General features: G+C 52.5%; 1 protein-coding gene across 1 annotated transcript; it reads right to left on the bottom strand.

The window, feature by feature from the left end:
• Window positions 1–585: 585 nt before the first annotated feature.
• Window positions 586–6,274, bottom strand: LOC125550789 (Leucine-rich receptor-like protein kinase family protein). Its single transcript, XM_048713881.2, has 3 exons — window positions 5,930–6,274; window positions 1,163–3,764; window positions 586–1,074 (listed from the first exon to the last, which is right to left on the bottom strand). Exons 2-3 carry the CDS (start codon window positions 3,681–3,683, stop codon window positions 698–700), a joined length of 2,898 nt encoding a protein of 965 aa, XP_048569838.1. The 5' UTR covers window positions 3,684–3,764; window positions 5,930–6,274; the 3' UTR covers window positions 586–697.
• Between the last annotated feature and the right edge of the window lie 3,952 nt (window positions 6,275–10,226).

Raw genomic sequence — 10,226 nt, 5'->3', positions numbered from 1 at the left:
CATTAAGGTATCCGAATATGGATTATATTATTTGAGGAGTGTTGGATTAGTGCCCGCGGACACGCCCACGTTCGAATACGTCCGCAGGCGTTTGAGACGTCGGATTTATCAAGTTCGGCTATATATGCTCTTATAAATGAAACGGCTTGTTGCCCCCACTGTTCGCTTCTGCGCGGGCGATTTGCACCCAGCTCATCGAAATATACTGGCCTAATAACATCATCAAAAAGTTGTTGAAGTAAAATTTATATCATCAAAAAAGAGATCTTTTACATCTAAAAAAAACATCCAACCCCAACGGATGGTGTAAAATAGCAGCCGCACAACAACCGCTCCAACAGGTGTTGCAGCAGGGTGATGTATTTTAAGTCTAAAACATTTCATTATCCACTCAAAATATTGTGGCAAATAATTTATAATATATATACCTGCAAACATATGGCCCTATTTATGGGTTAAGATCCTCTGTAATACTGTACCGTGTTATAATGCGGATGACACATGAGGCCAGGTCCACATGACAGTGACCGTACTGCACGCTCCGTTACAGCAGAGGATCCTAACCCCCTACTTATACACCACAAAGATCACATCGGAAAACCCCTCAAAAAAAAAAGAGATCACATCAGAATTTGGTTACAGAAACAGAGATAAGACGGTGGTACTGGTACCCAGGAGTCAGAGGCTACTCTAAGATTCAGCGCGCGCTTTTGCTGCAGCTCCACACCGGCGGGTTGCAGCGCGGGCTACAGGACCCCGCGCAGGCGCCCGTGAGCATGTTCACCACGTCCCTCATTGCCGGCCGCCCGGCCGGCAGCTTGGTTGTGCAGAGCATGGCGATCTTGAGTACCCTGAGCATCTCCTCCTTGCCCTTGGCGGACGACGCTGCGAGGCGCGGGTCCACGACGTCGTCCAGTCTCTGCGTTCCGAGCTTGCTCGACAACCAGAACACGACGTCCTTGCCCTCGCCGAAGCGCGCGTCGATCGGGCTCCGGCCGGTGACCAGCTCCATGAGCACGACGCCGAAGCTGTACACGTCCGTCTTCTCCGTCACCTTGAGAGAGTAGGCGAGCTCTGAGGACATGAGACACGGAGAAATCGTAAGCTGCAGCTCACTGACACGGTTGATTAACTGGATAGACAATATAAACGTCGGACTCACCGGGAGCGAGGTAGCCGTGGGTTCCGGCGAAGCAGCTGAACTCCTCGGAGTTGCCGGCGGCGACTCTGGCGATGCCGAAGTCGGCGATCTTGGCCTCGTAGTCCTCATCGAGAAGTATGTTGGCGGACTTGATGTCGCGGTGGATGACCGCCGGTGTGCAGTCGTGGTGGAGGTACATGAGCCCCTTGGCGGCGCCGAGCGCGACCCTGCACCGCCGTGGCCAGTCCAGCTCGGGCTCGCCGCCGCCGCCCTTGGCCTCCCGGCGGAGCGCCTGGTACAGGTTGCCCCGCGGCATGTACTCGTAGACGATGAAGTTGAGCTCACCGCGCGACAGGCAGGCGTGGAGCTTGAGGACATTCCGGTGCCGGATCGTACCGAGGATGGACATCTCCGCGGCCATGACCCGCGCGGCGTCGCCCTTCCACAGCCGCTTCACGGCCACAGTGCCGCCGCCGTCCTTGAGCTGAAGCCGGTACACGCGCCCCGTACCGCCCGACCCGACGAGGTTCTCCTCCCCGACGCCGCATATCTCGTCGGCGTCCAGCTCCGGCGGGTGGAACGACTCCAGCTTCCACTGGTCGCACCCGTCGCCGCGCTCCAGGTCCCTCCTCCTCTGCTCCTCGAGCTTGAAGCTTCTGTAGCTCACGAACAGTATGCCAACCACAAGCAGCACCATCACGGATATAATGACCGGCAGGACGACAAGCGATCTCCTCGCGAGGCCGTCCCTGTGGTGGTCGTCCGTATTACACGCGCCGAGCTCAGACCAGCCATGGACGCAGAGACCGGGATTCCCGGCGAACGCCTCGTCGCCGGCGATCACGAGCAGCCCGGGCGGCACGCTGCCGGTAAGCCGGTTCGCCGAGAAGTCGACGGAGCTCAGCTTCAGCGCCTGAAGCTGGGCCGGGATCATCCCGGTGATGGCATTGCGTGACAAGTTGAGTGAGTTCAGAGACGACAGCAGCGACAGCGAGGCGGGGATCGGGCCCGTGAGCTCGTTCCGGGAGACGTCGATCTCGACGAGCCTGGAGCAGCTGCCGATATCAGCGGGCAATGCGCCACCCAATGCGTTGTCTTCCAGGTGCAGCGCTGTCAGCTGTGCCAAGTTCCCAATCTGCGACGGTATTGTCCCCGAGAAAGAATTGTTGGACAGGTAGAGCTTCTGGAGCTGCCCGAGCCGGCCGGTTTCCGCCGGGATCGTGCCACTGAGCCTGTTGTTCTGCACCCAGAGCTGGTTCAGATTCTGCGCCTCGCCGATCAGCGGCGATATAGTCCCGGTGAACCCGTTGTCCGATACGTCGATGATCGTGACGGCGGGGAGCCCCCACAACCTCTCCGGGATGCTGCCGGTGAGCTGGTTCTTGTTGATCCGGAACCTTTGCAGGGTTTGGCACGCCGAGTACTCCTCCGGGACCTCGCCGGAGAAGCCGTTCTGCAGGGCGAGAAGGAACTGGAGGCTCTTGCCGTTGCAGAGGTGCCTCGGGAACGGCCCGACGAATCCGTTCTCGGAGATGTCCACGCTGTCGAGCGACGAGAACCGGCCGAAGTTCGCCGGGAACTCGCCGGCGAAACGGTTCTCGTAGACGGAGAAGCTCTTCAGGGACCGGAGCTCGGCCCACTCGGCCGGGATCGCCCCGGACAGGTTGTTCCGGTACAGCTGGATCACCTCCAAGTTCTTGAGCTTGGCGAATGCTGCCGGGATTCCGCCGCTGAGCTGGTTACGGGAGACGTCGATCTCCCGCAGCTCCGCGAGCCTGCCAAGCTCCGGCGGGAGCTCGCCGGTGAGGATGTTCTTGTACAGCTCGATCTTCCACACTTTCTTGAGGTTACCGATGGACTTCGGGATCTCGCCGGCGAGATTGTTCAGGGACAAATCCAGCGTCTCCAGCAGGGTCAGCTCGAAGACGGAGTCGGGTATCCCCCCTGTCAAGCTGCAGTTCGACAGGTACAGATACGTCAGGTTCTTGAGGTTCCCAATGCTCGGAGGCATCTCCCCTTGATCGTAGTTGTTGCAGCCGATGCTGAGGTACACCAGGCCGGTCATGTCGCCCACCCACGCCGGAAACCGGCCGGAGAAGCCATTGTTCGCGACGTCCAGGCTCTCTAGCACCGTCAGCGCCGAAAAATCCGGCAGCTCTCCGGTCAGGGTATTCCAGGAAAGGTTCAGGAACCGGAGCTGGGTGCAGCTGATTAGCTCAGAAGGTACAGCTCCTGACAATGAATTGGTGTCCAGATCGAGCCGCTCCAGGCCGCTGAGCGCGGCGATGGACGGCGAGATCGTGCCGGAGAGGTTCATGCTCGACAGCGAGATCTCAGTCACCAAGCCTGCGCTGCACTGGATGCCATGGAACTGGCACGGGGACGTGGCGTTTGTCCATGTCTGAAGATAGTTCAGAGGGTCAGCTAAGCTGGCCTTGAATTGGAGAAGTGCCTCTGTTTGGGGATCAGTTTGGCAGGTTGAGCTCACAGAGAGGGAGAGGAGTATGGTGAGATGGAGGCAGAATAGGATGCGTATTCTCATTGCAAGAATTGGTGTTGGCAAATCTGGAAAGAACTGATCACATGGGTATTTAGTGTTGTCCTGGAGCTTGCTTTGGAAGACCTGAAAAATTGCATGAGATGAAACCTGTTAGTTAACAGAGAGACTTGGAGTATGCAGATATGTTAGTTGTTAGTGCTTCTATTCTGAAATTGCTTGCTAACCAAATGAAAAGATGTTTTTTGTCTACAAACTACAAACACTCTCTGAAATGGTATTAATCTGAAAAAGCTCTAAAGCCTTAAGAGGCATATCTCACCTTCTAATTATGACACTAGTACTTGCTTTGCATTTTCATTCCTCACTGTACATTAATGGGTTTGTGTGTGCACTATATATGTCTGCTCTACTGTTTGCTAATCATACCTCTCTTCAGATAAAACCAACAAAAAAGGGAAGAAGAAAAACTCCAAGGCCTCAAGAGACTTCTTTTTGGAGTGGAATCTCTGTCTCATGCACAAGATCACAGGACAAAGCCAATGTCAGCCTCAAACAGTTAACCGGCCGTCAGAACATTGTACAATTGGCATCTGATTTGGACATCTCAAAGTTGCTTTGATCTGTTAATTACTACATGTTCCAGAGAAGATGACCTCCCAGCTACCACCATCCACTCCCTCCCCTGTTTCCCCCTCATTTTCACCAGGACCAAAACTGCACTAGATTGCCAGCATGACACATCAACTATTTTCTCCACTATTGTCTCAAAAAAAAACTATTTTCTCCACTAAATTAACCAGGTAATGGGGCAAAAAAAAGGCAGAGCACTTGCCAAGATGTAATGGGGTGGGATGATGAAATGCACACACCGGGGAGAAAAGTGGTCAAGGCAATTTCAGTGGGTTTATGCTTCACCACTTGCTGTTTTTGTGCGGCTTGTGTGCGCAACATGACACGTGGGCAAAAACCCGTGGTGCTGCGAGGGATAACCAGTGGAACCTATAAATGACACGATGTGACCAGCCTGTAAAGGAAAACTTATTGGCCAGCGAATTAAATCCACTTTGGGAATATATACGCGTGTTATTGTTTTGGAAAAGAAATAGCCCAACTCATTTTGTCTCAAGACTGAATTACCTAACTCATGGTCATGGATATTACAAATGCTTGTGGTCTTGGATTCTGTGTGCAGGATATATTTTTATTGCAAATTCCATAGACCGGTTGTACAATTCTTCAGAATCGGAAACTTGAAACCTAATCTTTTTTTTTTTGGAACTAATCTGCCACTTCAGGTGCTAGGGCAGTGGTCATCTATTAGTTGGTTTTCTTGACTTGTCAAATTAAGAAGAAAAAAATATTGTCAACATACATATTTCCTTTTCTATCTACAATCGGAAACTGACGATGATGATTTTAAAAAACAGTTACCACCATAGTTTCTATGAACATCTCTTACACAAACTAACTCAAAAAATTCGAACTGATGAAAAAAAAACTGAGGTTAAACTAGTACAATCTTTTTTGAAGGAAACTATTTTTTGAATAGGTCTCCTATCTGGTACTTTTTTTTTATCATCGATTGCCCTAATTGCCTACCTATTTAAATATAAGGAAAAAGCATATACATGTATTTGTTGTGCTTTATAACTGATATATTTGCCATCTGTCCTCGATAAATTCTTGGACTTGTGTGCTTTGAATTAGAAACCATCCAAAAAGCTTCATGGATCATTCATCTGAATTTCAGTTGATGAAAAGCAACTCTGGCCGGTGGTTTGCTGAAAACCGCAAATGTTTTAAATTCTGAATTGTACAAAGATGAATTTGATGGTCTTTTGGGGCCCTAATTATGAGAAAAAAGTCCATTTTCACGGGGATATGGGTTCGTCACAAATGAAGAAACATTTAGAGTCGCCAGATCAGTTGCTATGAAGGAATGAGGCTACTCCAGAAACTCTTCATTTTAATGTCAGGGACTCAGGGTTGTCCACTATATTTTCTGAAGTGAAAAGAGAAACATAGGAAAGAAAAAACTCGACGAACTGTCATGTCGTTAACATATACTTTTTTTTGCGGGGATTAACACATACTTTGAACAAATAGAATGGGGGTGATCTGCTAGCCCAATCCTCTATAGCAAAGACTCGCGTTGGTTGACATGGAGAAAGGTAAACATGAATACATGATAACTACTCCCTCCGTCCCACTTATATTCTACGACACCAACAAGAATGCAAATCCATGAAACAAAGCAGAGCAACAGAGCATAGCTAGAACCCATATACCTCTCAGATATCTCCTCAACTCGATCCCACTCTGCTCGAACGCTTTGCTGAACCAAACTTGGCCTTCTTCCTCTCTTGTCCCCGCCCTCCAAGAATTCTCATCAAATGGAAAAGCAGACAGTCAAAGGAGCAAGAACTCACGAAGCTCGGCGTGAGGAAGGTAGGGAGATCAGAAGAGAAACTGAGATTGACAGGAGAGGGAGGGAGCTGGGCGCTAGGTGGAAGAAGAGCTTGCTATTTCAGGCGGCTGCTGGGAGCTGTGTCTTTTGTGGGCGGCAATGATGCACAGATGAGATGTGCTGAGTAGATACATAAATGCAGAGGTCAGTATCTGGGCACAGGGGGCAGAGCAATATTTTCGGATTGTTGGCCGGTGATGATGGGTGGGACACGAGGGAAAGGGAAGGTAGCGAAGGGCGGAGGTTGTTGCTTGCGGGAGTGCCGTTTGAACTGTGGCATGTGGCCCCTCTTGCCGCCTTCCGTTGGCTGCTGGTGACCGGTGAGGGACCGACCCGGGACGGATTCTCTGTAGCTGACTGACTGGGGAACGTGAGCACCTGGGTCCTGTGATGTGTCTTTTCTAAGGGGAAACCTGAGAAATGCCTAGGAATAAATGTACGATTATATGCATCATGCATGCAATGTTTACGGTAACAAATTCCTTTTACCAAGAAAAGCATTTCAAATCAAAACTAACTCGTGGGTAACTCCCGGTGGCGGTCGAGGGAAACCTTAGCCGCCGCCTCCCCTGTCTCATCCCCTTCCCATTTACCTCACCACCACCGGAGGAAGCTGGCGGACAAAGTGTGCACGGCGGTTGCCCTTGATAGCGTGCATGCGGAGGTCGGGGGCTAGCCATGCTGCTGAAGCTGTCGGTGCAGCGGGGTGGCCAGTCATGGCATTGTTTTCGGCGATTTTTGGTGGATGCTTTTCGATCACTTATTTGTGGCTAAAGTGGGTCTTCTGGCTACCGTGTCCAGTGGTGATGATGCATCTTTTCGGTCCTTAGCACGAGGCGATTTGCAGAGTTTGTTGTGGTCTTGATCTAGAGGATGTGCCGCCTTTAAGGTATTTGTGCGTGTGTCTGCTATTTTGATCCAGGTGACGCAACCCCTATGGGGTACAAAGGTCAGCGGGTATTTTCCTCCTTATTGGAGGTTTTGTGCCTCTGCTTCTGATCGATGCGTGACTTCAACCCTTGTCTTAGGTGCCACGCGAGATTGGCCAAGTAAGCTCTATGTAGATGGTCTAGACTCATGGCGTCATGGGATTGATGTCGATGGTGGGGCGTCCCTCGGCGTTGTTCGACAACATGTGTTGAGCAGACATGGTTCTAGTTGTGTGGCTAGATCCACATCGGGATTCTGAGGGTGTGTGATGATGGATCAATGGGAGGTGGTAGTACATAGCGGCTTCGGTTTGGTGGTGCTCTCTAACGGCTATGTCATAGGTTCACGGGTGAAAACTCTAGTTTCGACCTTTTCTGGTTGAACTTGGCAATGGTGGCGTTCATGCATTTGTTACCTTGGTAAAGGAAATCCTATAATGTGGTCTAAGTGGTTATATCAGACAACGACAATGCTCATGCGTCATTTCCTTTGTGGAGGCACTTTTGTCGCAATACTTTTCATTTTGCCCTTGGTTTGCCATCATTGTTGGTTAATGTGTATTGCAATTTTACTGTTGGTCGCTTTTATCCTTTCGTAATAATTTGGTTATGTGCATTCTTGATGCCTTGTTAACCTCTTGAGTTGGTACAGAGGATGGAGATAAATGATATCCTCTTAATATTAGTATATTCTCTTTATTGAAAAAAAGTTTTTGAGTAAATTACCTACAAAAGGTTGTCTCGAGGTAAATTACATTTTTAAAGCGAATGTGTAAGAGGTGTCCGACTTTATATATTATAAAGCTAGAACTTGACAACTGATTAGAGGTCTTGAAACAAACATTAAAAGATAAAATAAAGCGCAAAACGAAGGGCTACACTTTGTCGGAAATGATGCGAAGATACTTAGGGCATCTTCAGCCATGCCCCCAAGAAGGCCCCCCAGGCGTGTTTTCGTCCGCCGGCGTCAAAAAATCGGCCCAGTCGCGTCCCCAAGAGCCCAGTTTTCGCCGGCTCGGGCCGAAATTGGCGCCGGCGGACCCAACCCGAACCCGGCGCGCTGGGGGTCGCTCGGGGGCGCCGGGCGAATCGTTTTTGGCGCGAAGAGCCGTGGGCCCGCCACGTCAGCGACTCTACTCCTTTTTGAGGCGACGGCGCGGCGGTGAACGGATTCGGGCGCCGTCATCTGCACGAGGACGAGGCTCGCCTCCTTTTCGAGGCCGAGTACCCGGTCCCGCCGGACATGCGGGTGCCCGGGGCGTGGAGGATCAGCGCCGGCGGCGTGCCGGTGCCCCCGGTACCCACCGGCGCGGCGCGGCGTGCGGAGATCGCACGCATCCGCTCGTCCCTGCCGCGTGCGGCGAGGGAGGGGCCCCGGTACGTCCCCGACAGCCCAATCTGGGAGCCGTACTTCCGCCACCGACACGGCAAGCAGCTTGAGGCCACTAACGGCGTCGTGCCCTCCGGCAGGTTCAACGCCGCCGGCCGGCGTCGGTGGTGGGGCGTGCCCGGGCGCACGTTGGAGTCCATCCTCGAGTACATCGAGGGCGGCAACACGCCGCGCCTCGAGTACCCCGCTCCCCTGTCCTCCTCACACCGCTGCCGGGGAAGCTCCTGGACGCCGAGGCGCATGGAGACCGGGGTGTCCTCCTCCTCCTCCGGCGGCTCTCCCTTCCTCCACCTCCGCCCCGTCAAGCCAGAGCCCCAGGACACGCCTGTCAGCGCGCGTACCCGCAGCTCCGGCGGCTCTCCCTGCCTCCACCTCCGCCCCGTCAAGCCGGAGCCCCAGGACACGCCTGTCAGCGCGCGCACCCGCCGCTCCGGCGCCCTCGTCGAGCCCAAGGTGGAGTCCAGCCTCCCCCCGGAGTACGAGGAGATAGCCCGGCGCGGCTTCTCCGACGAGGACGCCATGCGGTGGTCGCGCGACGACTACCTGCGCGAGGAGATGATCCGGCAGCGCCGGGCCCTGGAGGAGATCGCCGCCCGCAAACGTGGGCGCGAGGACGAGGACGGTGTCGTCGTCCTCGATAGCGACGACGACGACGCCCCCGGACCGTCCAACCCACCGCGCCAACTGGGGGAGGGGTGCAGCAGGGACGGCGGAGGCGTAGGCGGGGGCGACGACGACGACGGCGGCGGTGACTACACGCGGTTCTACAGCCTCCTCGGCATGTAGAACTGTGTCGGCCGGCGGCGAGGCGGGCGGCGAGGGAGACGGCGGGGGTAGCCCGCGGTAGTTTTTTTCTTTTTTTTTGTAAAATATGTTTAAATTTGAACGAACTCGCCCGTGTTTGCGTTGTGTTTGCGCCGAATTTGAACATTTTAAAAACCCGTGGGGGGGCGCGACTGGGGGGCATCACGCCCCAGTGCACGGTTTAACGCCGGTGCGCTCCCAGGGGGCGGTTTTTTGCCCCTCCCGAGGGCCAACGGCTAGAGATTCCCTTAGCATGCAGATTAGCTTATGTTAGTCACACATGCATGCTTAACCTTCTGGAATGCTTCTGTCAATGATATCTTGTCCTTAAGGTTGTCACAGTTGCAATTATGTTACACGATTCTACGACTTTACGGTCGAAACTAAACATTCTGATTTTACAATTTTGGTTAGTAGAATCTATGTTTCTACGATTCTGATAGTTAATATTCTATGATTTGCGATTCTACAATTGGAGTTCTGATCCAATTAAAACCATGATTTTGACTACCTTGCTTGTCCTTCATTTTCCCCGATATCAAGAACATAGTCTCTTTGCTAAAAAAATGCTCGTGATCCTTTGTTGTTCGAAAAAAAACAAGCATTATCGTAACAGCCACCCCCTCCCACCTTCCTACAATTGTTGCTTTCCACGACTTCACTTCGCCTCTACTAAAGACTAGTGGTCAGGCTAAGTCACGGTATTAGTTGTTGGGGAACGTAGTAATTTCAAAAAAAATTCCTACGGACATGCAAGATCATGGTGATGTATAGCAACGAGAGGGGAGAGTGTTGTCTACGTACCCTCGTAGACCGTTCGCGAAAGCGTTATATCAACGCGGTTGATGTAGTCGTACGTCTTCACGATCCGACCGATCCAAGTACCGAAAGCACGGCACCTCCGAGTTCTGCACACGTTCGGCTCGGTGACGTCCTCGCCTTCTCGATCCAGCAAGAGGGGCGAAGTAGTAGATGAGTTCCGGCAGCACGACGGC

The sequence above is a fragment of the Triticum urartu genome, chromosome 4A (genome assembly GCF_056163025.1).
Source record: "Triticum urartu cultivar PI428250 chromosome 4A, HENAU_Tu73, whole genome shotgun sequence".
Lineage (NCBI taxonomy): Eukaryota > Viridiplantae > Streptophyta > Magnoliopsida > Poales > Poaceae > Triticum > Triticum urartu.
The sequence above is the reverse complement of the archived record's forward strand: the minus strand, read 5'-3'. Positions and strand labels throughout refer to the sequence as shown.

Bases quoted from the DNA above. Each gene is read 5' to 3' on its own strand.
- LOC125550789 (XM_048713881.2), bottom strand. From the start codon at position 3,683: ATGAGAATACGCATCCTATTCTGCCTCCATCTCACCATACTCCTCTCC. The intron at 1,075-1,162 runs GTGAGTCCGACG...TCATGTCCTCAG, and splicing joins CCACGGCTACCTCGCTCCCG to AGCTCGCCTACTCTCTCAAG.